The sequence below is a fragment of the Hippopotamus amphibius genome, chromosome 9 (genome assembly GCF_030028045.1).
Source record: "Hippopotamus amphibius kiboko isolate mHipAmp2 chromosome 9, mHipAmp2.hap2, whole genome shotgun sequence".
NCBI classification, from domain to species: domain Eukaryota; kingdom Metazoa; phylum Chordata; class Mammalia; order Artiodactyla; family Hippopotamidae; genus Hippopotamus; species Hippopotamus amphibius.
Genome location: NC_080194.1, coordinates 90352551 through 90380100, shown reverse-complemented (window position 1 = coordinate 90380100; position 27550 = coordinate 90352551). Strand labels below are relative to the sequence as shown.

At 48.9% G+C, this 27550-nt stretch overlaps 1 protein-coding gene across 3 annotated transcripts; it reads right to left on the bottom strand.

The window, feature by feature from the left end:
- Positions 1-9937: 9937 nt before the first annotated feature.
- Positions 9938-15386, bottom strand: THY1 (Thy-1 cell surface antigen). Of its 3 annotated transcripts, none has more exons than XM_057748390.1 (4): positions 13218-13242; positions 12804-12864; positions 11975-12310; positions 9938-11446 (listed from the first exon to the last, which is right to left on the bottom strand). In XM_057748390.1, exons 1-4 carry the CDS (start codon positions 13224-13226, stop codon positions 11334-11336), a joined length of 519 nt encoding a protein of 172 aa, XP_057604373.1. In that variant the 5' UTR covers positions 13227-13242; the 3' UTR covers positions 9938-11333. The 3 variants fall into 3 exon arrangements, with proteins under 3 accessions (XP_057604373.1, XP_057604371.1, XP_057604372.1); XM_057748388.1 differs by lacking the exon at positions 9938-11446 and adding an exon at positions 11472-11677 and having other exon boundaries at positions 13218-13293; XM_057748389.1 differs by lacking the exons at positions 9938-11446; positions 13218-13242 and adding exons at positions 11473-11677; positions 15319-15386.
- Positions 15387-27550: the final 12164 nt, after the last annotated feature.

The following is a 27550-nucleotide window of genomic DNA, read 5'->3' as shown; positions in this document are numbered from 1 at the left end:
AGGTCCCTGTTTCCTTGCTGGCTGCTGGCTGGGCTCTGAGTTTTGCTCCTAGAGGCTGCCCACAGTCCTTCTCACATGGCCAGTGGTGGCACGTTGAGTCACCCTTGTGCTTTAGCTCTGTCATCCTCTTCTGCCACTAGCCAGAGAAAGTGCCCTACTTTTAAGGGTTCACATTATTACATAAGCCTACCTGGACAGTCTTCTTTTAAGATCAACTGGGCCATTTAACGTAACACAGTCATGGGGGTGACATCTCATTTCAGGCACAGATTCCAGGGGTAAGGGGTGTAGAGTCTTGGGAGGCTATTTATAGAATTCTGATATCACTCCCACTTTTTTTTCCCACTCTGGATCTCGTATGGGTTTTTTTTTTAATTTAAAAAATAATTAAAAAATTGAAGTATAGTTGATTGAAAATGTTGTGTTAGTTTCAGGTGTACAGCGAAGTGATTCAGTTATACATATATCTATGTCTATATTCTTTTTCAGATTCTTTTCCATTATAGGTTATTACAAAATGTCGAACCACTCCCACTTTTTGATATGACTATTTTATATTGTCTATTTTTTTCAAACCTGTCTTATATTCCCTTCATCACCTCACCCTCTTGTTCAGCTGATAACCTTGCTACTTGTGTGAAAACCCCTGAACTTCCTACCCTCAAATTCACAAACCTCCCCTCTTCCACACCCATCTTCTTTACTTTTATTCCTCATTCTAGAGCCCTCCTTTCTCACCTTCCCAAAGACTCTGCTTCTTCACTTTCTTCTCCTCCTTGTTCATCAGTCTTTCCCTGTCTTCAGAAATAATCACCATCAGTATATAACCACGTTCTGGTCTCTTCCATCTTAAAAATAAACAACTCCCCTTGACTCTACCTCCCACACAGGTCACAGCTCAACTTCCTTTAAAGGAAGTCTACACTCTCCCATTCACTCTCACACACGCCCTCCAAACTGGCTTCAGTTACCACTGCTCCACTGAACTGTTCTTGTTAAAGTCACTATTGCTACATCATAAACCACTCCAACATTTAGCGGCTTTAAACAATGTATTAATTTGATTGAGGTATACACACTACGATATATAAAATAGATAACTAATAAGGACCTACTGTACAGCACAGGGAACGCTACTCACTACTTTGTAATGACCTATGTGGAAAAAGAACCTAAAAGAGACTGGATGCATGTATATGTTTAACTGATGCACTTTGCTGTATACCTGAACTTAACACAACATTGTAAATCAACTATACTTCAATAAAAATTTTCTTTTAAATGTAAAAAAAAAATTATTAATGTGTCTTATGTAGCTGTGGTTGATGAGCTTAGCTGGGAACTTCTCACTTGGAGTTTCTTTCTCACACGGTTGCAGTCAGCAACCGCTGGGCCGGGAGTCATCCGAAGGCTCAGCTGAGCTGGATGTCCAAGATGGAGTAATAACACGGCCAGCAGTGGATGGGAGCTTAGCTGGGGCTGTTGGCTGGAGTGACTACATGTGGCTGCTGTGTGACCTGGGCTTTCAGAATGGTAGCTGAGTTCCAAGAGGGTGTGTCCCAGGAGTGAGCATTCCTGGAGAACCAGGTGGAAGCTGCAGGGCTTCTTATGACCTAGCTTTGAAGTCGTGCAGCATGATGTCTATCATAGGCTATTGGTCATAAGCAAGACACAAGGCCATGCCAGGCCCAAGGGGATGGGAGTACAGAGGGCATAGTTTATTCAGGAGATCATCTTTGGAGCTGGCTACCATAGTCACCAACAACTTGGTCCTCATCTTACTTGACTTTTTTTTTTTTTTAAGGCTTGCTTTTCAAAAAAAAAATTCTATTTTTAAAATTTATTTTTAATTTTTGGCTGTGTTGAGTCTTCATTGCTATGCATGGGCTTTCTCTAGTTGCTGTGAGCCGTGGCTACTCTTTGTTGCGGTGTGTGGGCTTCTCATTGTGGTGGCTTCTTTTATTGCAGAGCATAGGCTGTAGGGCATGCGGGCTCCAGAACGCAGGCTCAGTAGTTGTGGCACAGGGGCTTAGTTGCTCCGAGGCATGTGGGATCTTCCCGGACCAGGGATCGAATCTGTGTCCCCTGCATTGACAGGTGGATTCTTAACCGGTGTGCCACTGGGGAAGTTCTTACTTGACTTCTTAACAGCAGTTGACCTAGTTGATCATTCTTTTTCAAAACTTTTCCTTCTCTGGCTCCACTGACCTCTGGCTTTCCTCTTTCCTCACTGGCCGCTCTTTAATCTCTTTTGCTTCTACATAAACTCTAAATATTGGACCCCCTCAGATTCTAGGCCTGGGCTCAATGATTTCTCTGTAACGCCTCCCTGCATGACCTTACTTGTCCCGTGGTCAGTGCCTACCACCCAAATGCTGATGTCTATCGAATTTTCTCTAAGCTCAACCTCTCACCTGTGCTCAGGACTGGGATAGCCAGCTGTCTTCTTGATACTCCATTTGGATGTCTAATGGGCATCGCAGATTTAACATATCCACTTCTCCACCCCAGTACTCCCCATCCCTCTCTATCTCAATGCATGGCATCACCATCCACTCATCGTTCAAGCAAAAACCCAAGGCTCATGCAGGATTTCGTCTGCCTTCCTTTCAACACTCCACCCCCATCCACACTGCTAGTAAGCAAGTCCTTTCTGGGTTTTTTTGGTCACGCATTAATATATTTCTTTAAATACATTTGATTTATATTGTTTAGCAAACTAATATATTTATAGAGACAAAAAGTATTACTAGATTTATAAGGTAAAAGCAGTGTGTTACCCCATCCTACATTCTTATTCCTCAAAGCACCTACTCTCAACTATTTCAGCTAGTTTTCTGCTATATACTTTTATATTTTAAAATTTCTCCTATAGCTGGCTATTTCTTGATTTTTCAGTTTTAAGTCTTCTCTGTTGACTTTCATCTCTGGAAAATGAGGTTTAGCTCTCCTGATGTCCATTTCCTCCCCCATCAAACACATATACTTAGCCTTCTTCCAGCCTCCAGTGTAGCTTTATCACAGTTTTTGGTTAAAATCACTGTGTAGTGTTTATATTAGCATGACTCTGTAAATATTTCACATCTCAGCTATGTAATGTGCTGTATGATTAGAATTCTTTTTTGCCTCCTCTCGAGTTTCTGGAGTTAGTACTTGCCATCTTTTTTTTTTTTCGTTGTTGAGAATTTTAAAAACCCCTTATTTTAAAATAATTAAAAGTTTATGAGAGTTACAAAAATAGTATGAGGAGGTACTGCATACCCTTCATCCAGTTTCCCCCAATGGTGACATCTAACACAAATGTAGTACAATGTCAAAACTGGAAAATCAATATTGGTAAAATCCACAGACCTCACTTAGATTTCACCAGTCCTCCCAGTTTTAACTCTGAATGTGTCTCAAAGTCACCACTTCTGTTTTTGCCATACAATTTTTGTCCAAGCTGTCCTCATCTGTTTTAGGACTATGGCAGTATCCTCCTGATTTCTTGCTTCTGCTGTTATTCTTCTCCAGTTCATCTTCAACAAAGAAGGAAGAGGGATCTTCCAAAAACATTATTAGACCAAATCCTTTATCACTTCCCTGTTGCCCTTAGAATAAAATTCAAACTCTTCACCATGACCTCCAAGGCCCTGTGGGACCTGGTTCGCACCTACCTCTTCAGTGACTTTTTTTTTGGCTGCTCTGCGTGGCTTGCGGGATCTTAGTTCCCCGACCAGGGCCCGGCAGTGAGAGTGCTGAGTCCTAACCACTGTCGCCCTTCGGTGAGATCGTGTACCCCTCCTCACCTGGACACGCTGAACCCTTCCCGTTCCCTCCTTCTGATGGTGCTTCTGCAGTTCTTCAAATGCCCGCCTTCTCTCATCCTTGCCGTCAGAGCTCAACGGCCCCTCCTCAGGCTCTCACTGATCGTCCCAACTAAAGTGGCCCGTCATTCTCCTATCGCCTCCCGTGTGTAAACGATCCCAGTCTATCATAATGTTTTATTTAGCGGTTTCTTTGCTTCATGTCCATCTCCTGTACCACAATGTAAGTTTTATGGGGAAGGAACTTGTCTGTAGCATTCACTGGTCTGTTCTCATTACCTGCACAGGTCATCACACTCCCGGGCTTGGGGTGTGCACTTAGTAGGTGTTTGAATGGATATAACCAGGGCAGGGACCCTGAAGAAGGGCCCATGTGCTCTGGGGGCTGTTGTATCAGCCAGCAGTTGTGTTGCCTGAGAGAGGGGCTGAGGCCTGTCCTTGGACTAAACCCGCAAGGGCTTCTGCTCGCTCTCCTCAGGTCTTTCAGGATATAGAAGAAATAAAATATTTCTTTCTTTGTAACCAGCTTACAAAATAGTAGAGCCTGCTTTTTGTGCTAACTTCTACCATGAGTCCTCCTCTGGGAAGCCCTTTAGCCTGGCAAGGGGCCCTACATATATATTCTCATAGCACTTTATTGAGGTAAAATTTACATTTGAGGAAATTCACCCATTTTAAGTGTACAGTTTGATGAGTTTTGACAAATGTAAGTGCTCATGTAAGCACACCAAAAAGTTCCCTTTTGCTTTGGCTGTTTCACTTTTTTTGTTTTTAATTGTGGTAAAATACGTATAACTGTTTGGTGACATTAAGTACATTGTTGTGCCACTACCACCACCATCATCTCCAGGGCTCTTTTCATCTTGTAGAACTGAAACGCTGTACCCATTAGGTAATAACTCCCCATGCCCCCTCCCCCAGCCCCTGACAACCATCATTCTACTTTCTGTCTCTCTAAATTTGACTTTTGGCTTTTTTCGGTGGTTCAAAAAATACAAATAAAATTTACTGTCTTAACCATTAAAAAAAGATTTACCTATTTATTTTTGGCTGCACTAGCTCTTAGTTGCAGCATGTGGACTTTTTTTTTTTTTTAATTTTTTTTTATTTTTTGGGGGGTACACCAAGTTCAATCATCTGTTTTTATACGCATATCCCCGTATTCCCTCCCTTCCTTGACTCGCCCCCTGCTCAAGTCCCCCCCACCCTCCCCGCCCCAGTCCTCTAAGGCATCTTCCATCCTCGAGTTGGACTCCCTTTGTTATACAACAACTTCCCACTGACTATCTATTTTACAGTTGGTAGTATATATATGTCTGTGCTACTCTCTCGCTTCGTCTCAGCTTCCCCTTCACCCCCTGCCCCCTCCCAAACCTCGATGGACTTCTTAATTGTGGCATACGGACTCCTTAGTTGTGGCATGTGGACTTCTTATTGCGGCATACATTCAGGATCTAGTTCCCCAACCAGGGATCGAACCTGGGCCCCCTGCATTGGGAGCATGGAGTCCTACCCACTGAACCACCAAGGAAGTCCCTGTCTTAACCATTTTTAAGTGTACGGTTTAGTTGTGTTAAATAACAGCTTTTTAAGGTACATTTAGGTTCAATTGTGAGTGCAGAAACTCCAAATAAGAGTAGCTCTAAGATGGTATTCCATGGCCGCTCTGACAGCTCTATTATCATTAGGAATCCAGGCTGCTGTCCTGTACTTCGTCATGTGTAACATACAACTTCTATCTCATAGTCCAAGATGGCTGCTCCGGTTCCAGCCATTAACTCCACATTCCAGCCAGCATGAAGGTGAAAGGTGTTGAAAAGCACACAATCTGCATTTAAGAGGACTTCATTGAAATTATACATTATTATTTTGTGCTGATGTTCCATTGGACAGAGCTTAGCCACATGTGCACATCTTGCTGCAAGGGAGCTGGGAGATGTAGTCTTTATTCTGGGCCACATACTCTAGTTCTAATTTGTGAACTATTGTGGGTCCTTTTGCTGAGAAAGAAGAGGAGCATGCATGTTGGAAAACCCTCAAGCAGTACCTGCCACAGCTTCCCTGCCTCCTAGCACCGATCACAGCACTGAAATCAATTCCTCACTTCTTACTGGGCTGTAGATTCCTTCAGTCAGGGGCTGTATCTTTTACCTCTTAACACAGCCAGGTGCTTAACATTTGTTGTACAAATAAATGATTCCAGCGCTACTATCTTATTCTTTATTTTATTTTATTTTTGGCTGTGTTGTGCAGCTTGCCGGATCTTAGTTCCTTGCAGTGGCGGGGTGCAGCGTCCTAACCACTGGACTGCCAGGGATTTCCCTCATCTTTTTTAAGAAATCAGAGAAGTGAGGCCCTGAAGGGTGAAGTGACTAGAGTCATCTAGTCCAGCTTCCCGCTGAATTCAGGAAGCTGCTTTCCCGCAGCCTGGGCAGGTGGCCTTCGCAGACCATGCCCACTGCCAGGCACTCCCGCCTCTGTAGCTGGGCAGCTCCAGCCATCAAAGGCCCCTTCAGGTGTGGAGCCACACTTGGCCTCTGCAGAACTCTCCCATTGGTCCTATGCTGTCCTCTGTATAGCATGTGCCCACTCCCACACCTCCCCTGCCCCCAGGTCTTCCCTTTGCCAGGCAAAGACGCCTCCCGGGAGTCTTCACAGGACATGATCCTCCTGATGGGTGTGGGACATTTGGGGCCCAAGAGCCCTGGGCAGGAGGCAGTCCCACCTTTGTCCTGAAGCCCTTCTGGGTTAGCATGAGGGAGCGGATGACCCTCACACTTTGCCAGAAATCCGAAGGACTCCAGCCCCACTGATTTCTCAACAGTAGATGAGAAAGTGATTTACTTCTAACCTGGGATTTGCTTCTTTCACATGTAAAGACAAACCTGCCCATTGCAACACGGGAGCTGCAGACGCAGAGAGGACGGGGCATCGTGCTGCGGGGGGGTGGGGGGCAGGGGCTGGAGGAAGTGTTGTTACAGGTCCCCTGGAGGCCATGTACATTTATTGGTTGGCCAGAGAAAGTCCCTGCGTCTTCCCATGGTGACCGCCTTGCTCTTCCCGAGGGAGCCCCTAGGTGTTGGGGAGGCCCTCACCCTGCACCACGTGCAGATATTCCTTTGTCCCAGTGGATGGAGGGGTGGAGAGGGGCTTCTTTCTGTTTCTATTGAGCAAGAATTCCACGCCCTAAGATAGGGACCGAGATGGCTGAGGGGGACGCGGGAGAGGGGTGAGGAGGAGCGGGCAGGGGCTTGGTGGGGTGGGCTCTGGGCGTGTGTGCAGGAACCAGGACCAGCCCCAGCCCTCTTTGTAATTAGCCAAGGCACTGCAGATGTGCCACAGCCCCCACAAGTGCTCCTGACTTGACTGGAGAGGAACTGGCTGCTGTCGTGGCCTGTCTCTGGGAGCCCAGTGCAGCCCTGGCCCACAGTCTTTCTAGGTTGGCTTGTGCTGTGAGGCCCGGTGGCCCTGACTTTAAGTCGTCGAGCCCCTTCTCAGACCCAGGCCTGTTCCTCTCTTCTCCATCCCTGCCTTCCTGTAGCCCCTGGGCCTTGGATGGCCTCTGTGTCTTCTGAAGCTAACCCTACTCAACCATGGGCCTTGGGCTCTCCTCCCCAAAGCGTGGCTGCAGAGGGACCCTTGTGGAGGGGCTGCTAAACTCTCCAGGGAAACAGCGCCAGGGTGACAAAGACCACACAGGAGGCCCACACAGGTGCCAGGGTCTCATGGCTTCTCACCATCGAGGCTGCATGCCTGACTTCCCAGTTCCTTCCGGAAAGACCTTCCAGCTTTAACTCTTATGAGGGTGAGTCAAAAATTATCCACACTATGGCTGTAGAATTTATTTTAATTAACTTTTAGAAAAGACAAATATATCATTTTTCAACATAATCTCCTTGCTTTTCAATACACTTTGTCCATCTGTCAACAAGCTTTCATATTCCCTCATTAAAAAATGTCTAAGGCTGAGCTGTGAGCCATGAATGCACCGCTGTCTTCACTTCTTCATCAGAACTGAATCTTAGTCCTCGTAGGGCTGCTTTCAGGGGACCAAACAACTGAAAGTCTGATGGAGCAGGATCAGGACTATAGGGAGGATGCTTTAACACCTCAGAACGAAGTTTTTGCAGAGTGTTGACAGTGTGGGCAGAAGTGTGCAGACATGCATTGTCATCTAAGATCACAACGCCCTTGGATAGCAGTCCTCTGTGTTTAATCTAAAGTTTAGGCTTCAGCTCTTCAGTAAGCATCTCACTGTAATGAGCGCTGTTGACTGTTGAACCTTTTTCTTGATAATGTTCCAATACTGGCCCTCGAGAATCCCAGAAAACTGTAAGCATCAATTTTCCAGCTGATGGTTGACTTCTGAACTTTTTCTTGGTCAGCGATTGAAGATGTTTTCATTCCATACTCTGCTGTTTACTCTCAGGCTCATAGTAATGAATCCATGTCTCGTCACCAGTAATGATTCTCTTTAAGAAAGTTTCACCTTCCTTAGGGTATTGGTCCAAATTTTGTTTGCAGGTATCCAAACACTTCTCTTTATGCTCTTCCGTGAGTTGTTTCGTACCCATCTCGCACAAACTTTCCAAAACCTGTCTGTCATGGATTACTTCATTCTGAGGTGTTAAAGCATCCTCCATTTAGTCCTGATCTTGCTCCATCGGACTTTCACGTGTTTGGTCCCCTGAAAGCATCCCTACGAGGACTGAGATTCAGTTCTTTTTTTTAAAGAAATATTTATTATTTATTTATTTACTTACTTACTTATTGGCTGCATTGGGTCTTTGTTGCTGCACGCAGGCTTTTTCTAGTTGCCGTGAGCAGGGGCTACTCTTTGTTGTGGTGCACCGGCTTCTCATTGTGGTGGCTTCTCTTGTTGTGGAGCACGGGCTCTAGGCATACGGGCTTCAATAGTTGTGGCATGCAGGCTCAATAGCTGTGGCTCGTGGGCTTTAGAGCACAGGTCAGTAGTTGTGGCACACGGGCTTAGTTGCTCTGTGGCATGTGGGATCTTCCCGGACCAGGGATCAAACTTGTGTCCCCTGGATTGGCAGGCGGATTCTTAACCACTGCGCCACCAGGGACGTCTCTAAGATTCAGTTCTGATGAAGTGAAGACAGCAGTGCTTTTGTGGCTTGCAGCTCAGCCTAAAATATTTTTTAATGCGGGAATACAAAAGCTTGTTCACAGATGGATGGAGTGTATTGAAAAGCAAGGCGATTATGTTGAAAAATGATGTATTTGTCTTTCCTGAAAGTTAATTAAAATAAATTCTACAGCAGTAGTGTGGATAATTTTTGACTCAGTCTTGTACTTACCCCGAGGGTGGCATTTGAACTCCCTTCTCCTACAAAGGCTCTTTTCATTTTTTGGCTGCAAGCAGGGAAGAGCAAGAGGAGCGCGTGTCCAGGCTGGCTGCCCTGTACTGAGTGGCCAACAGCCCACGCGGGGATGGGTGGGCCCCTGTGGTCAGTGAAACAGCCTTCTTCCTTGAGGGCTTCTCTTGCCCTCTTCCAGCCTGGCTGCCATGGGGGCCACCAGCCAGGCACAGGTATTGATGAGAGGTGTCAGAAAAGTGGGAGTCAGTGGTGTGAATTTAGATCCTGGGCCTTTCAGCAAATGCTTGGGAAAACCATCCTACCCAGCGCTAAATAGCAGATGAGTCAGCTTCTCAGTCGTCACCACTCTCCTCCCCCAAATTCCCTGGCAAAGCAGGGAAGGCTGTCTGGGGGCTGCCTCACTCTGCCAGCAGCTGGGACCCAGAACCACCCTGTGATGCTGTTCTAGCCCCTAATGCCCGGGGGCACTGTGCGCTTTCTACTCAGTGACTTGGAGGGGAGGGAGCCGAGGCCGGGCCTTCGTGTCCTCTCCCCACCCCCAGTGCTTTACGTGGCCATGTGGGACTTAAGAAGAGATGCTTGTGCTTCAGTCTTGATGATGAGGGCAGCTCCCATGTACCGCGTCCCGAGCGTCCCCTCCGTGCCCCTCTGTATAGCAGAGGGAGCCTGGCGGCGCATTTCTGAGAACGACCAGATCTGAGAAGGCAGACTCTGCACCTCAGTGCTCGTTCGCATGTTCTGGAACCAGCGCCATGTGGCTTGGCCCACACACGGGCAGGTGAGTCCACAGAGAGGGGACATTCGTTTATTCGGGGAAACGTGTCATGTTAGAGGGGTTTCTGAGAAGCCAGGCCTGCAGTGGTCCACCTCTGGGCGCAGCAGGGAGAGGAAGGGCTGCAGAAGGCAGGGATGGGGGAGAGGAGGAGGTGGTGGGTTGGCCCTTTAGGCTAAGGGCAGGAGGCAGGCCTGGGGAGAGGGGAGCAAAGCAGAGACAGACAGGAGGACAGATTCCAGAGGCTTGGTTTTATTGTACAGTATTCTTTTTCCTCAGTGAGATGCCATAAGCGTGGTGGCACTATACACGGTCACAGGACAGGGCAGAGCCGCCTGGGGGGGCGGGGGGGGGGGCTGGGTGTTGGGAAAAGCCATCCCTCGAGGCATGTCCCACTCATGAGTCTCACCCCATGGCCGGCCTCAGGCCCCCCAGAGGTCCCCGAGAAGGCAGGCCTATGGGGCAGGGCGCTGTCTGGAGCCTCAGGCACTGCCCGGGGAGGAGGGAAGAGCCTCCTGGAGAAACATGTGGGCCACACTCTGTGCTGCTCAACCAGGGGCTCTACAGGCCTCCAGATCTGAGTTCTGAAAGCTCTTAGGAGCTTGGGATAGCCAGGAGGGGCTTGTCCTCCTCTGCCACCCTGCCAGCTGCTGGTCGAGCCAGTGAGAGACACTAGGCTCCCATTTCTAGTTTCCTCTGTGGGGGAGGGATGATGGACCCTCCCTTCCACCTGCCTCACCAGCCCATCAGCACTGCTTCCTGGGCAGAATCTGCGTATTCACTGGACCAAACCCCAGGCCCAAGGCCCCCCGGGACGTCTGCAGGGGAAGAAGACGGCTCTTTTTCTGTAGCAGAAAGTGCTCGTGGAGACGCTCAGTTCTCTCCTCACGTGATGGGCCACACAGGCTTGGCGGTGCCCTCCCATCCAGAGTCTTCAGGTGCCATCCCTGCTGCTGAAGGCTGTGCTGGGCCCCAACACACCCCTCGCCTTGCTCGTCCAGGTGTCTCCCAGGCCTCTGGTCCCAGTGGGCAAGGAGGACCGCCCCCAGGGACTGTTACGTCTCCATCCTCCTACGCCCCCCCATCCCCTCACTCTCCATCAGGTCCCCCCCAACCCTGGCTTCCCTTTTCACAAACTCCCAAAGAAAAGGAAGGATAAGCCCTAAATAAACCAGACAGAAGCAGCTCTGGAACAGAGAGTACAAATAGCCAGTGGCATGCGGAGAGGGTGTGAGGTGGCAGTGGGGGAGGGGAGGTAATGGCATGCAGCACTGGGATTCCTTAGGAGGGGTGGGGTCCCCATGTCTCCCCAAGGTGTGTGAGGGGTTGGGGGCAGGGGGTCCGCCGACTCAGAGAAGGAGGGTCTCTGGACGGGGCCTTGTGGCTTCCTGTGTCCTCCGGGGGCCCCACCCGTCACAGGGAGGTGAAGTCCGCGGCCTGCAGGAGGGGCAGGGAGGGCAGCAGCAGCAGCAGCCACGAGGTGTTCGGGATGAGCAGGCGGACACCCCCACACGTGACCAGCTTATCTGCGGAGAGAGAATGGGGGGGAGGGGCAGGACGGGAGTGAAGGGCGGCGGATCAGGCCCAGGCCCAGAGCAGGGGTGCTTTCCCTCGGGGAGGCTGGCGCCATGATGTCTTGGCTGCAACCAGGGCCAGCCTGGTCTCACAGCACCAACCATCTTTCCCATTTGCAGGTTCCCGAGCCTTTGAACAAGTATCATCACCAGAAAACCGTGGGTGAGGTGGCTCGTGCCGTCCTGTTTTCCAGGTGGGGAGAAGGAGGTTTAGGGAGGCTGAGTGATTTGCCCGCAGTCATGGGGGAAGCGTCTGCCACACCACGCTGCCTGTCCGACTGTGCCCTTAGCCCTTCCCCATTCATGCTGAGGGTAGTGATTCCCCCGGGGCACAGGCAGCAGGGGGGGAAAGGGGAGAGAGGTTATGGGGTCGCTGTCCTCTCCAGCCCAGCCAAGGGGACTGCCTGCCGTCCCGGCCAGCCCGTTCCTCCCCAGCCTGCCTCTCCCAGCTTCCTTGGTCTCGTGGGGGGTTTGCCTCACCTCTGAACACAGAGACATTCTTGTTGGAGGTGGTGGGAGTCTGGCCAGAGAGCTGGAGTTCGCATGTGTAAATTCCTTCATCCTTGGTGGTGAAGCCAGACAGGTGGAGGACCTTGAGGTTGTACTTGCTGTAGAAGTTGGTTCGGGAGCGGTATGCATGCTCAGGGACCCCAATGGTGCCAAAGAGCACGTGCTTCTTTGTCTCACGGGTCAGGCTGAACTCGTACTGAATGGGCAGGTTGGTGCTATTCTCATGGTGGCAGTCTAGACGAAGGCTCTGGTTCATCAGGCAGGCGGTCAGGCTGGTCACCTTCTGCCCACGGGCCACCTGTAAGACTGGCACCAGCAGTGCCCCCTCCAAGTTGGGGAGGACCTGTAGAGCAGGGGGCCTCGCATCGACATTAACAGTAGAGAAAGGCCTGGCCAGGGAAGGGCATAGGGTCTGCTTTCTGAGCACTTCTCCCCGCCCAGAGGTCCCTGAGGGCCAGTCTACTTTCCCTACTGCAGACCCCAGCCTACCTCCCTCTGCTCTAGTTCTGGGTCCCACCAGTGTGTACCAGGGGCAGGAGATCTTGGGGGAGTTGATGCAATGTCCTGGTTCGCATTTGGAGATTCCAACTCGATACTGGGCAGGCTCAGTGAACTGTGTTTCCCAAAACCATCCCAGGCAGTCAGAAGATCAACCAGGTTGCTCAGCTGACTTAGGGATAAAAGGAGCCCTCTCTCCCTTAGTCATTCTACCTTCTGAGGTCATGAGGAGGAAGCTAGGTTCCCTGAAAGGAGGGCAGCCAGGGTGCTTGGAATCCCAGCCCTGCCCCTTGCCCGGTACCTGTCAGCAAGAGGGCGATGCCGATGGTAGGGTTCATGGTGCCGCAAGCGCAGTCCTGGATCTGGGGGTGAGACAGGATGGGAATCAGCTATGAGGTGGTGCAGGTGTGCCCACACTTACTGCCACAGCTGGGGGCCCCTGGGAGATATGCCATAATGGCCACGGAGAGCATCCAAGCCCCTCTCCCCTCTCCACCTCTCAGTGAATGTGACACTGCCACTCAGCTCTTCCCCATCAGGAAAAGCAAGGGGGTTGGAGAACACACCCTTCAGTGGTGTGTATGTGTACTGAATACTTACCGGCTGGGTGGGTTTGAGTAAGTGACTTTAACTTGACCCCTTCCTTTTCCCCTCAGGAAGGCAGGGACTTCCTATTTTTTTAATTGTAAAATTTACAGATTACACAATTTATTACCTTAACCATTTTTAAGTGTGTGGTTCCGAAGTATTAAGTTCAGTCACATTGTTGTACAACCAATCTCCAGAACCCTTTCCATCTTGCAAAACCAGGATTCTCTACCCATGAAACAAAACCTCCTCATTCAGGGCCTTCCTATTTCTCACTCAGAAGAAAATTCCCCAATGCCCAAACAGTTTCTGACATGTAACAGATGCCCGAAAGATACTGAATGAACCTGGGCTTTATTTTATTTTTTTAAAGAGTTTTTAAAAAAATTAATTAACTTATTGTTTGGCTATGTTGAGTCTTCATCACTGTGCACCGGCTTTCTCTAGTTGTGGTGAGCAGGGGCTACTCTTTGTTGCAGTGTGTGGGCTTCTCATTGGGGTGGCTTCTCTTGTGAAACACTGGCTCTAGGCGCGCAGGCTTCAGTAGTTGTGGCACACAGGCTCAGTACTTCTGGCACACGAGCTTAGTTGTTCATCAGCATGTGGGATCTTCCTGGACCAGGGCTTGAACCCGTGTGCCCTGCATTGGCAGGTGGATTCTTAACCACTGCGCCACCAGGAAAGTCCCGAACCTCAGCTTTCGATACCCACAGGGTTGTGATGGGGATTAAGAAAAATGACAAATATCTGGCACTGTTCCAGAGTAAGTGATCCACAAGCGTTAATCTCCATCCTTTTAGACGGCTATGTGGTCAGGTATGTGTGGGGCCCCAAGTAGGACCATACTTGGCACACAGCTAAGGGTGTTCCGGGTTGTGTGTGAGGAAAGCGACAGTGCTCTCCTATTACATATATTCTCAGCATCGGAACCAAGATGTTTCCAATTATCCAGCTCTCTGGGCAGGATTCCTGGGCCTGCAGTTTTCCAGTCCTTCTTGATTCGGTAGCCTCCCTGCCTAGGCTCTCTGCCCTGTCTTTTTTTTTGCCGCCTAGGCTGAATCAATATCCTGGCGAGGAGACACAGAGCGGGTAGCCTAGCCTGTCCGCAGCAGTGCTCGCCAGGGAGAGGCCACAGAAGGGGCACGTGCTTGCCAGTGCGCGGGGCAGTGCCCTGGTGCGTGTGCCCCGGTGCGCAGGGCGCGCCGCTAGCCGTGTCCAGGGTCCCCGGCGCTCTGCCCAGTGGGGGGAGGGAGGGAGGGAGGAAGGGGCAAGGCTAGGGTCCCCGGGCGCCTGCGGCTGCAGTTAGTTCCCTCTCAGACTCCTGCCGAGAGGGACCCGGAGGTGCTGTTGGAGAAGAAAGGGGGGCCAACATCTGGTTTTGATTAGCAGACGCTGAGTTAACAGAAGGGATGGCGAGCTCGGGATCTAGGAGAGGAAGGGGGAAGCGGCGGCTAGCACTAGAAAGGAAGAAATGGGGCTGGGACTGGAAGGGGATGTAGAGCCAAAGGGAGGGGTAGACAGCTGTAGGGGAGGCGCAGTCGGCTTGCGTTTCCTCGGCCTTGTATGCCCGCAGCTCAGAGCCCAGAGAAGCTTTGAGCTCCTTCCTTCTCCAGCCCGCGTTCGACAGACCCCACCCTTATTCCGTTTTCCTATTCCAATCCTCTTTTTTCCCCAACTGAGGTCCCCTTCCCCCTCTCTTAGCCTTTTCCAGTCCTCGCCTCCCCCGTCTGCCTGCCTTCCTCCCAGTCCCCCCCCGCCCCGCCCCGCGGCACTGCGGTCTCCCGTTCCTTGGATGCCCCGCGCCCCGCACCCCGCACCCAGCCCGCAGCGAGGTCGCAGGGCAGAGATTCCCTCCAGTCTGCGGTCCTCCGCTCCCCCAGTTTCACAGCCCGCCCCCGCCCTCGCCTCTGCAAGCTGGCTTTAGGGACGTCTGGGTGGAGAGTGGAACCCAAGGCTGTCCTTGGCGCCCATCCTCCCAGCTCTCCAGCAGCACCCCAGCCCCAGGCAAACGTTCCCCAGAGGGCGAAAGGTGCGCCGCGGCCCCCGGCCTGCATCAGCTGCGTCCGGCTCCTGCCCCTGCCAGGCAAGCAGGCCCCTCCCCAAGCACTAAGCGGCTCCTTCTCAGGGCGCCCTCGGACCACTTCCCGAAGCCTCGGATCGGGAGGGCTTGCCTGGGCGCCAGGGGCCTACCCCTGTGCCCCGGGTCCGACCCTGGCTCCAGCTCCCACCTGGGCTCCGGTCCTCCGCCGCAGCAGCCTCCCCGGGCGCGTCGCCGCTTCCAGTTGCTGCACCCTGCCCGGCGCCCGCAGTTTTCACCAGGGGTGGGAGAGGAGGAGCAGGGAGGGCCCGGGGGCTCGGCCAATCAGAGGCTGAGTGGGGAGAGAGAAAGGGGAGGCAGAGGGAGGAGGGGGCGGTCCGACACTGGTGTGGGAGAGTGGCCTTCCGCAGCACAAGGGGGCCCTCACCCTGTGGCTGGAGAACCTAGGCCAGGGGTGGAAGGGTTCAGGGCCCTGGAGATGAGGGTGGGGCCGCTCAGGGGACCCTCGCCGCCTCCCGGAGCGCCACCAGGATCTCGTCCCTTTTAAAGTTTTAACCCTTTCTTCTTCAGAAGTCTGTGGGAAAACCGGGTGTGTGTGTGTGTGTCTGTGTGTGTGTGTGTGTATAAGAAATGGAGGGTGGAGGCCAGCAACTGGGACCCCTTAGGCAGCGCCCACACCTCCTCTTTTCCTTTTCAGCTGGAGCCCATCTCCATGGGAGCCGCCAGTGAGAGGTTTTTGGTGTTGGAATATTCCGGGTTTTCTCCAAAGGAAGATGGTGGGGTGTTTTTCCACATTGGAGCAGCCCTTGAGAAGCAAGGCGCCGCTTGGTCTTTCCTGGTCCCCAGCCCTGCTCCACCCCCTCACCCAACCTAGAATACCCAGCCCTTCAGAGGGCTTTCTACTCGGGAGCACGGGAGCACGAAGGCAATGTCAGCTCCTGGGCTGGCATTCCCTGGTGCAGACAGCTAGAAGGTTCTTCTCAATTTCATGTGCTCCTCCTGCCCCCATTCCCACCCAAGTCCTTGAGTATGGTCTGCTTGGTCTTCAGACAAGGAAAGGGGTGCCGCCCTCTCTCAAGCACTCTGCCGGCACATCCCATTCAGGGCCACAGTCTTCTGGGTTCATCTCCTCCCACTCTCCATCCCACTGCACGCGCAGTAAGTGGGAGAGCTGGCTGGGAGACCTGGCTGTGGAGCCCAGAGCCCTCAGTGCTGAGCCACGCCACTGCTGCCTCCCAGCCCAGTGGGAGGGGAAATTGTGGAACTGTGGGAAAGGGGAGGAGACGGGACCAACTAGAAAGGAGTAGCAGATACCACGCTTTTAATCCCCTGGGGCGTCTGTCATTGCCCCATTAATCTGCAGTTGTCAGAAACACTTGGATTCTTTTTTTTTTTTTTTTTTACAGCTAGTGCTGATGACTTGTCTCTCCCACCCAAGGGTGAGGTGAATTTTTTTGAACAAAGGTTTATTTGATTGATTTGCATCCTTGTGGCCTCTTTGTGAATTCTGGTGGAGACATCCTGTGGGCTGGCCCTGCCCCCCCTGCCTACCCATTCTCCTATTTCTACATAGAAATTGGTCCTGGCATCTTCACTGCAGTTTCCATTACTGTAATGGCACTGTTGGAAGCCATCCCTGGGCTAGCAAGTGGGAGATTCACGTCCCTCTCCCTCCCTTGGAGGTGAGGTGGCCTCTTAGCACTTAGAGTGATGGAACTTTCTAACTGGAACAAGCCTCACAGATGGTCCAGTGCAGGGGCCCTTGACTCTGGTAAACAACAGAAACTCCTGGGGCACTTTGTGAGAAATGCAGCTGCCCCTGCCCTGCCTGGGATCTCCCTAGTCTAGTAGTTGAGCTGCCTGAGTCTGCACTTTTCACACGCTCCCAGGCCTGGGGACTGTAGGCCATCCCTCTTCATAGATCAGGTGACCTGGCTTCTCATTGTCTGGAGGGTAGTTTTTAAGGCCCTGGATGTCCTGGCCCCTGGTGGCTGACCTCCACCACCACCTCATCTTCTGCATTTACCTTCCTGCAGCATTCCAGATGTGCTAGCCTCCTCCTTGGCACTCCATGCAATGTCTTCTTTCCTTCTTTCCTAAAGCTTTATGGCCTTCTGGTTCTCACTCCAGGGATCTTTCCTATCAGAACACAGTTGTTTTAGTTGCTTTAGCTTCAGCCTAACCCTCCCCCGTCCCCCGCTCCCCTACACACAGATGGGGCTGGAGATGGTTCCTTTTTTTTTGGCAAGACATGAGGATACCCAGAGACCCCTTAACTACAGGAGATATCTGGGCTCTGTCTGGACAAGACCCTGGGTGCTCTGTTTCCCACTCTATGGCCCAGTCTCTGAGTGTTGCTGGGTGGAAGGCCTGGCTATGCTATTTTGATAAGTTTCCAAGGACCTGACCTATTTTCTGGGTCCCCAAGCACCTCAATTCAGGAAGGGGAGGGGAGTGCGGACTCTAGAGGGTGTGGCAATTGTGTGTCTGCTAAAGCAAGGTCTGCGCTGGATGGCGTTAATGGCTCAAATGAGACATTTAGGGGCTGGGATGGAACACAGGGTGGTGATGGGGAGGAGGTTTAAAAACTCCCATTTGGGGACTTCCCTGGTGGCACAGTGGTTAAGAATCCGTCTGCCAATGCAGGGGACACGGGTTTGAGCCCTGGTCTGGGAAGATCCCATATGCTACGGAGCAACCAAGCCTGTGGGCCACAACTACTGAGCCTGTGCTCTAGAGCCCGCAAGCCACAACTATTGAGCCTGTGTGCCACAACTACTGAAGACTGGGCACCTAGAATCCATGCTCTGCAACAAAACACAGTGAGAAGCCCGTGCACCACAACCAGCAGTAGCCCGCCACACTTCACCACAACTAGAGAAAGCCTGAGTGCAGCAACAAAGACCCAATGCAGCCAATAAACAAACTCCCTCTTGCTAATGGCACAGGATAGGAGTGCTGAAGGCAGGAAGGGTTTAGAGGAATCCACCCAAGGCAAGATTTCCTGACAGACTGTGGCTGCCCTGTTGGTCCCTTAGATCTTTCCTCTCCATCATCTCCAAACAGGTTTCTGGTTCTCAGTCCAGGGATCTCATCTCCAAAAGTGGAGACACATGGAGTAAATATACCTCTAAAAATGCACTTACCTTGAGGATGACCAAGGGGATTACCAACCATTCACTCTCCTTATTTCCTGATTTCATCAGATTGTCTTTATAATCACAGAGGTGGCAGGAGCCATCTTGTCATTTTATAGCTGTAAAATGAGGCCCCAAAACGATAATGGTTGTCAAAGGTCAGACAAATATTTTGGAGCACAGCCAAGACCGGCTAGATCCCAGATCCTCTGACTACATGTACAGCGCTCTCCAATGCTCCCAGGGTGTCTTCAGACTTCTGCTAGATGACTTCACTGGTCTATGATGAAATAAGAAAAGCAAGGACAATATGGGGTACTCTGGACATACCTGTCAGGTTGCTTCCTTGTTCTGATTGCCTCCTATTCACTCTGCTGATAAGGGAGGACTCCTAGATTCCCACCCTAGGGTTTTGGAGATGGTTGAACACATGACACCTGACACTGGACAGATGTGATTGACAGAAGTTTATTAGTCACCTGTGCTCACAGCCCAGAGGAAGACACCACATGCCAGGCACTGGCACTCAGGAGTTGCACTCAGGAACAGTGAATAAGCAGGAGCTGTGGGAGGCAGGCTTTGTCATTTCCAAAGGGTGGAATGCTCATTTCTTGCAGGAATGATTGGCTTGTTTGAATAATTCTGTGGGCAGGCAGGGAACTGAAGCCTGATTCTCAGGGATAAGCAGGAATTATGCCTGGTCCCCGTGAAAAGGAGGGTTAATTGACCAGAAGAACTTATCAGCAGAAGCTGATAATTGGGGAGGAGAATTTGTGGTTAGGCCACTTGAGACCCTCCCAACTGGATCAGATGTCAAGACAGCTACTGAGTCCTAATTTTGGGCTAATTGAGGCCACACACCGGCCCTTCCTTGGGATGGTCTATTTTTTCATTCTAAGGTTACATCTTTCCAGCTTTTTGAAATGATGGTGGTAGATGTGTTTTTAATGTCCCTTCTAGGCACAAAAAGAAAAGGGGTAATTTTCTGTTGCTCCCCAAACTTCTTTGGAAATATGACTAATCTTTGAAATTGAAAAATGGAACCAATGCTCGACATTCTGCTGCCTCTCCTAATCTCTAGTTGAGGTCAACTCCCCAACTGAAGTCACTGCCAGAAGAACTGCATGTTTGTTTGGAGGGTATGACAAAAAAAGAGAAGTTTCTCTTAGAATGCAGGGCAGAGGGCGAGAGGCCAAAGCACCAATGGAGATAACATTTTCAACATTTATTCATGAATGTTTAATTAATCACATAATTAAAAGACATTATTGTTCTAGGCACAATGTTCTAGACACAGGGCGAGACCCTGGGAATACAGAGATCAATAGGGTACAGTCTCTGCCTTCGAAGGCTTGTCCAATGCGGGAGATGGAAATGGTAAATAGATAATTAGAGAACAATAGGGTAAGTGCAGAGGTAGAGTTGTGTGTAAAGTATTATGGTAGCTCAAAGCAGGGGCAACTAGTGACCCAGTTTGTCAAGAGAGGCCTTGTTGGAGGAGGGGAGGCGTGAACTGAGTCTTTTAAAGAAAAGTGAGAGTGACTTACCCTAGTGTTGTGGATTGCTATATCACTGACCTCCAATGAATCATGTATCCTGATTTCCATGCCCTCCTGTGATCCCCTTCTGCACTGACTCTGGACTTGGCCATGTTCCTTGCTTTGGCCAGTGGGCTGTCAGCCAATGAGATGCAAGCAGAAGCTTGATAAATGTTTTGTTTTGGTTTTTCTTTCTTTTTTTTGGCGGGGGGGGCAGCTGCGTTGTGTCTATGTTGCTGCGCACGGGCTTTCTCTAGTTGGGGGGGGGGGCTACTCTTCATTGTTTTATTGAAAGTGTATGAAATGGCCAGAGAGATGCATTCTTTTGAAAGATTGCTCTGGAGCGGTATGGGGGATTAACAGAGACCATAGGGACCGTCTTCTGCCCAGCTGGTCCTTTACTCTTCCTTTGGTCAGCGTGTTCAGAGCAGAGCTAAAGAGGCAAAAGGCAGCTTCTGGGGAAGCAGGGTGGTGTGATAGACACTTCCTGGAGGCCAAGGTCTGTGTCTGTATTATTTACTGCTGTATCTCTAGGGCCTCCAGCTCCTAGCACAAAGTAGATTCTCTCTCTTTTTTTTTTTTTTAAGAGCACAGGCTCAGTAGTTGTGGCACACGGGCTTAGTTGCTCTGCAGCATGTGGGATCTTCCTGGAGCAGGGATCGAACCCGTGTTCCCTGCATTGGCAGGCGGATTCTCAACCACTGCGCCACCTAGGAAGCCCACAAAGTCGATTCTCAATAAATATTTTTGAATGAACATATAAAGAAATAAGAGCTATTAGGTATTGTCAGTGCTGTTTATTGGGCAAAAAAGGGAGGAAATTCCAAGGTGGGTTTGGGAGACAGTAGTGGTTGTTTTTCTGGAAAGAAAAAGGAAGGCATTTCCGACAGAGGGAGTCTCAGAAACAGAGGCGTGAACTGTGTCTGGGGAACAGCACATTCTGAAGTTCTTCGTGGTTCAAGCATGGAGTGGGCAGGGGGAGGGGAGGGATGATGCCTGAGATGTGGCTGGGAGGGAGGAGAAGCCAGATCACAAAAGACTGGATCTATAAGGCTAAAGGTTTTAGGCTTTATCCAGTAAGCAGTGGGGAGCCATGGCAGGCTCTGAAGCGGGGGAGCAGTGTGATGAGACTTGCATTTCCAGAGTGATGCGTGGAAACTGATGCGATGGTGTGGGATTGGAAGGATGCACAGGAGTGGATGCAGCACAACTGGGCCCATGGGAATTCTTTTTTTTTGCCCCATGTTCCATGATCACACTCCCCCCCCACAACCACAACTGAACTATGCTTCCTTAGCGTCTTAAAATATTTGTTATTATCTTTGATTATTAACTTAATTGACAGGTCTCATTCTATTTAGAAATCTGGATTTTTTCCCCTTAATCAGCCTGCAATCTTTTTTTTTTTATCTTTTTAACATGTCTTATATCTTATACTTTTTATTTTATTTTATTTTCTATGTGTAAAAGTTATGCTCTACACTATATCAGCCTATGGGAACAAATGCTGTATCTTTACATTTCTGCCCCGTGGGCCTATAGGAATTTGGTTGAGGGGAACGAGGGCCTGAAATGGGGCAGGAGCAGTGGAGATGGAAGAGGTGGGACAGGTGAGGGAAACTCAGCTTTGAGAATTCACAGCACATGGGCACTTCGTAGATATGTTTGGTGAGGTCTCGCAAGAACTCCCAGGTTTCTGGTGTGGTTGCTCTGAAAGAAGAGAAGAGATGCAGCAGCTTTGGGGCAAAAGATCGTGAGTTCAACGTGAGCCATGCTGCGTTTGAGGTCCTGTGGGACACACAGTGCAGAGGTCCAGGTTGGAGCTGAGGAACAAGGTCAGAGGGGAGGGCAGATATCGGGGCATTGTAGGCCTAGAAGAAAGCAGAACCCAGAACAGGACCTGAAGGCGCTCTGGTGTTTAAACAGCAAAGGAGTGTGAGAAGGCGTGCCAGAGGGATAGGAGAGCCAGGAGAGAGCCACACCTTGGAAACGGGCAAGTGGTCAGTGGTGGCAAGTAAAGACTAAGATTAGCAACAAGGAGGTCTCCTGGTGAGGATAGTTTCAGAAGCTGCTAGGAGCTGAGGTCTGAGGTCATTGTTTAAAAATATAGGTTTGATCATTATTTAGGTATGGCAGGGCCAGAGGATGAGGAGATGACTACCACGGAAAAGGCAGTTGGTTATATTCCTAGATCTCGAGAGGGGTGTATGTCACTCACGGGGGTGCGGTGGGGCACACTGGAAAGCACTAGTGTTGGTCAGCAGGCAGAGGAGAAGGGGGATGTGTGGGCAAGAGCCTTTTTTTGTGGTTTCTGTGGGAAGGAATAGATGAGGCAAGATAAACAGGTTTAGGATTGGCTCATTTGAATGATCTCAGTGGGCTCTGGGACACATGGGTGTCTCCAGTTGGCTGGTACCTGGCTGTGGGAGGATTAGGGCAGGTGGCTAGTGATCTGGAGGGTGAGAGCCTGAGAAAGGAGATGGTTGAGGATGATTTGAGGTACTCTCAAATCTGATTGGTTAATTGAATTAGATTGGTTGGTTAGATTGGTTGAATTGGTTGGTTTGCCTTTGAAACGTGCACTGGTGGGTAAGTGGTTTACTACCTCCAGGAATTGGCTGGCCCTGGGAGAGGCAGTCACCTCAGGTGTCAAAGCATCAGAATATAGAAAATAAAATACTTGGTTAATATAGTCATGGGTTGGGTGGTGAGAAAAGACTGAGGATGTAAATCTTATATGTGAGGGGCTGCCAGTGGCTCCCTCTTCTCTCAAGGGTGGTCGGAGGTGGTGAGGTGGGTTGCTGGTTTCCAAAGCATAGGACTGGAGTCTCCCATGAAGATCAGGACCTGCCCACTGGTGAGATCTTGCTCATGCTGTCTTCTGGGCAGCAGCACCTGGCAAAGATGCTCAAGAGCAGGGGCTGTGGGGCTGCCTGGGCTTTCAGACTCAACCTCAGGATTTTGGCTTGGCTGAGCTCAGCTCTTCTCAGTCTGCCCAAAGTCAGGGGAGGGCCAGAAAGGGCTGTCTGAGAGATGAGAAGAGACCCCCTGAGTCCTGATTCAGTCTCTCCAGTAAAGGGAAAACGAATTAGCAGTTTTTTGGCAGGTAGCACTGTGCCTAGGGATAAACAAGACTCATCCTTGTGGAATGTGAGCAGAGTTAGCATTTTTAAAAATTTTTTATTGGCTTTTGGGGAAAACAAAAAAATACAGACATAAGGTCTCACAGCTCTCTGAAGCCACCTCCATCTTAACTTTCCACAGCCAGGACATATCTTGGGCAAAGCTGCCTTGTAAGCAAGCTGTTGCCTGCTGATTTGCAAGTTCAAAATATCTTAAACTCCTTCTGAAGAAGCTGACAGTTACCCAACACCTCTTGCCAGATGGCTTCAACCAATAGAATAGCAGCATGCAAATACAGCATCTGCAGCTACTCTGGGTCAGGCTACTCCAAAGTAGGAGGAATTTCCTATAAGAGGAGAAATTCTACTCTTGGATGGGGAAAATGAAAAAAGTTTCATTTTCTTTATGTTGGAGGCATTTCTGCTGCTCATTCGCAGGAAGGAAAGGAGAATGTTGATGGGTATTCTTTTTTTCAAAGTGCGTTGGGTAGGAAAGCATGTGTTTCAGCTTCTCTGGAGAGAGTATGAGGTGCAGTTCAGGAGTCCATATGATGGTGAGAATGTGTGTGTGTGTGTGTGGGGGGGCAGTGGCGGTGGCTGGAGCTCTCTGTTCACCTAGGCACACCCCCAGCCCCTCTCTTCAGCTTGCCCAAGAGGGTCTCTGTCCACCCAGCCTTCCAGGAGCTATTGGAGGAATGCGTAGACCTGGGGGGAGTGACTCAGAGTACGAAATCTTTCTTAGCCTAAATCCTGGGAGTCATTCCCTCTTGCGTTCCCCCCCATAGCCAGCCTTTCATCCAAGTCTGAATTCTACCTGTAAAATGCTTCTTGGAGCCAGCTCTTCCTTTCCATCCTATTGACACAACCCCAGCCCTAGTACTCATCTTCCCTTGCTTGGACTGTTGCACTAGGCTGCTATTTGGTATCCTACCTCCAGTTTGCTGCACACTGCTCCACATTGCTGCCAGAGTGATTTTTTCCCCCAAACCATGTTTAAAGTTTTTTTACATACTTAAAATGTTTGTAATGCATGTATGTAGTTCTAAATACAATGGTACTAAAGTTGTTAGCAACTGTGTATCCTTCCAGAAATAATCCATGAATATAACATAACAAAATTTGTTTTTTGGAGGAGAGGTATGGAGTGCACACAAATGTAGCCTTTTATTCATGTTCCTGTGCATCTTATTTTTTCACTGAGCAATGTCTATATCATTGAGGGTCATTTTATATCAGGACTTATAAAGTTGACTTATTCTCTTATCAGTGGTACAATATTCCATTTATGATCATATTATAGGCTATTTAACCAGTGACTATTTAGGTGATTTATAAACTGTACTATTAAAAACAATGCTTCAATGAATGATTTATACAAATGTAATTTTTAAAACTTTTTAAATTTTTTAAAAAGAGTTATTATTTACTTATTTTATTTTTGGCTGCATTGGGTCTTCGTTGCTGCACCCGGGCTTTCTCTAGTTTTGGTGATCGGGGGCTATTGTTCTTTGCGGTGCACGGGTTTCTCATTGTGGTGGCTTCTCTTGTTGTGAAGCACGGGTTCTAGGTTCTTGGGCTTCAGTAGTTGTGGCACATGGGCTTAGTTGCTCCATGGCATGTGGCATCTTCCTGGACCAGGGATCGAACCCATGTCTCATGCTTTGGCAGGTGGATTCTTAACCACTGCGCCACCAGGGAAGCCCTGTACAAATGTAATTTTACATGTGTTTGATCTATCAAATTTCTTAGGATTTGTGTGCCTTTAAATATTATTACTTAATGTCAAATTCAAATTACATTATTAAATATTTTTCATCTTGCAAAAATGAAGAACACATTTATAACCTCAGCCCAGACTCTTCCCTGAGCTCTGACCCATTGATCAATTATGACTTAGTATAGCCACTTGGAGATCTCAAATCTGATATGTCCTAAATTGACCTCCAGTCTTTCCCATTGCATAAATGGACCCCCCCCATCAGCACAATTGCTTAAGCCAAAAATTCTGAAGTCATCCATGATTACTTCATTTCCCATACCGCCGACTCCTGTCTCCCATCTACCTCCCATTTAGCACTTTTTTGCCCACTTCTCTTCAAGCTTTTGCATCTTCTGCAAACCTTTTAACTCCACAGGCTGCTATAGCTGCCGTCTTTCCACAGATATAATTTCACCGCTTCCACTTAGAGCTTACATCATCTTGCCTCTGGACTAATGCAGTCATAAAATGAGTAAATGACGTATAAAGCACTTGCTGTGTGCTAGGCATGGTCTAAGTGTATTACAAACACTAGTTCTTTTTAATCTCAAAATGACCCTCAAGGTAGGTGTACCATTTTAAACCCCATTTTACAAATGAAGAACTGAGGCACAGAGAAGTTCATCAACAGGTAAGAGGCTGAGCTCTTGCACACTCTTTTCAATTGTTCCTTAAATCTCCTAAATGATCCCCTTGTGCCCCTTACAGGCCATTCTCCAAATCAATGCTCTTTTTAGACATGGAACAGATCATGTCCTGCCCCTCTTTAAAATTCTTTTGGGACTTCCTTGTGGTGCAGTGGTTAAGAATCTGCCTGCCAATGCAGGGGACATGGGTTTGAGCCCTGGTCCGGGAAGATCCCACATGCCATGGAGGAACTAAGCCTGTGTGTCACAACTACTGAGCCCATGTGCCGCAACTAGTGAAGCCTGTGAGCCTAGAGCCCGTGCTTTTCAACAAGAGAAGCCACTGCAATGAGAAGCCTGAGAACCACAACAAAGGGTAGCCCCTGCTCGCCACAACTAGAGAAAAAGCCCGCACGCAGCAACAAAGACCCAACACAGCAAATAAAAATAAATTAATAAATAGATAATAAAACTCTTCAGCGACTCAATGTTTTCTCTTTTCTTTTAGAACAAAACCCAGATGCCTATAGGGGACCGCATGTGCAGGCTCTGCATCTCTCTCTGCCATACCCAGCATCGTCTTCCTTACCAGCATCACTTTGACAGTCTCTTTTTGTCCCTGGATATTTCAGCTCCATCCCGTGTCAGCGCCCTCGACCTTAATCTTTGTTTATCTACACAAATTGTTCTTTTCTGGGGCTATTCTCCCTCCTTCCTCTGTCCTCCCTTCTCGCCAAGGACCTCTGGCCAAGCCTGGAGACAGTTTTGGTTGTCACAATGGGGGCAGGGGAGGGGCTACTGGTGTCTGGTGGGTAGAGGCCAGGGATACTGGTACACATTCCGCAATGCACAGGATGATCCCCACAGCAAACAGTTATCTGGCCCCAAATGTCACTAGTTGATAAACGGTGGTCTAGAAATCATTTCTCTATATCTTCACAAGATTCATTCATTTTCATACTGCAGATGTTGGCTGACAATATCACTTCCCCAGAAATGTCTCCCTGACTCTCCTGTTTAAACTAAGGTTAACCCCCCACCCCCACAAGTTATCACCATCATTTTCCTAATTATTAGTACTTCTGGTTTATTTTGTTCTTTTTCTGGTTTCCTGGTTTCAACACTTTAGGCCACTGTTTGTAATCTACTTCCTCTTCTTTAGGAAAAATATCTTAATAACATATTCTAGGTTTCTTTATTTGGGTCATATATGGTCTTAAAAAAATTATCCTAATATATATTTTTGGTGCTGCTGTGACTGGGATCTAGTTTTACATTACACTTTTTAACCTATTACATGTACATAGGTACTAGTGTTTGAGAAGCATATTGAATTGGAAAGACCTTGCCAATTAATGTTGAGTGAATTAAATGTTTGCAAAATGCTAGATAGCTCTGTGCTGTTTAAACAGTACAGTACAGTAACATGTGGCTATTTAAATACATTTAAATTTAAACTATCTAAAACAAAATAAAATTAGAAATTCTGTTCCTCACCACACTAGCTCCATTTCAAGTGCTCAGTAGCCAATTGTGGCTACTGGCTACCATGTCCGACAGTGCAGATATAAAACATTTCCATCATTGCAGAAATGGCTATTGGACTGCATTGTTCTAGAATCTCATCCCACTTAAAAATAAAGTATGTATAGCACATATATGTTCATATAGATGTAGATCTATAAGTGTTATAGGTTGTCTTTTATAATGTGTATTTAAAATATTTATTTTTCTCTTTATAGAATGTACCTTTATTAATGAGAGAGGATATTCTAAATTGTTAAGTATTTAAAAATCACCGCATATTTTGGAGAAATCTCTACTTTGCTGCATTTAAAAAATACACACCACTTTCTAGACATCTATTTATTTTAAAATTTCCTGTTTCATTCAAGGGAAAGTAACACAGTCTTGAACTTTTTCTTCATGATGGGAGGGTCTGATTTCATAAGGGAATGTAAGTGTAAGAAAGAGAACTGGACAAGCCAGGCCACGCCCTCCAGCTTATCTCTTTAAATGTGTACTCAAGACGCCTTGCACTTACTGCCCACTCAGAAAACAGAAGGCGAGAAAACACTTCCGGAAATGAATGCAGCTAAGGATTACGGGAATGGGATGTGCCCATTTATTAGTGTCCCTCTGAGATTTGCCCAGTACCGACTCTGGCAGCTACCTTTTATCCAGCTCCTTGGCGGGTAGTGTGGGACCACACGTCCCTGCCCCCTGAGCCATGTGGCCTC

Coding starts and splice junctions, on each gene's coding strand:
- THY1 (XM_057748388.1), bottom strand. Junction 12,311..12,803: donor CATCGCCCTCTTGCTGACAG/GTACCGGGCAAG, acceptor TGCTGGTGCCAG/TCTTACAGGTGGCCCGTGGG. Junction 11,678..11,974: donor GAATGTCTCTGTGTTCAGAG/GTGAGGCAAACC, acceptor CCTGGAAAACAG/GACGGCACGAGCCACCTCAC.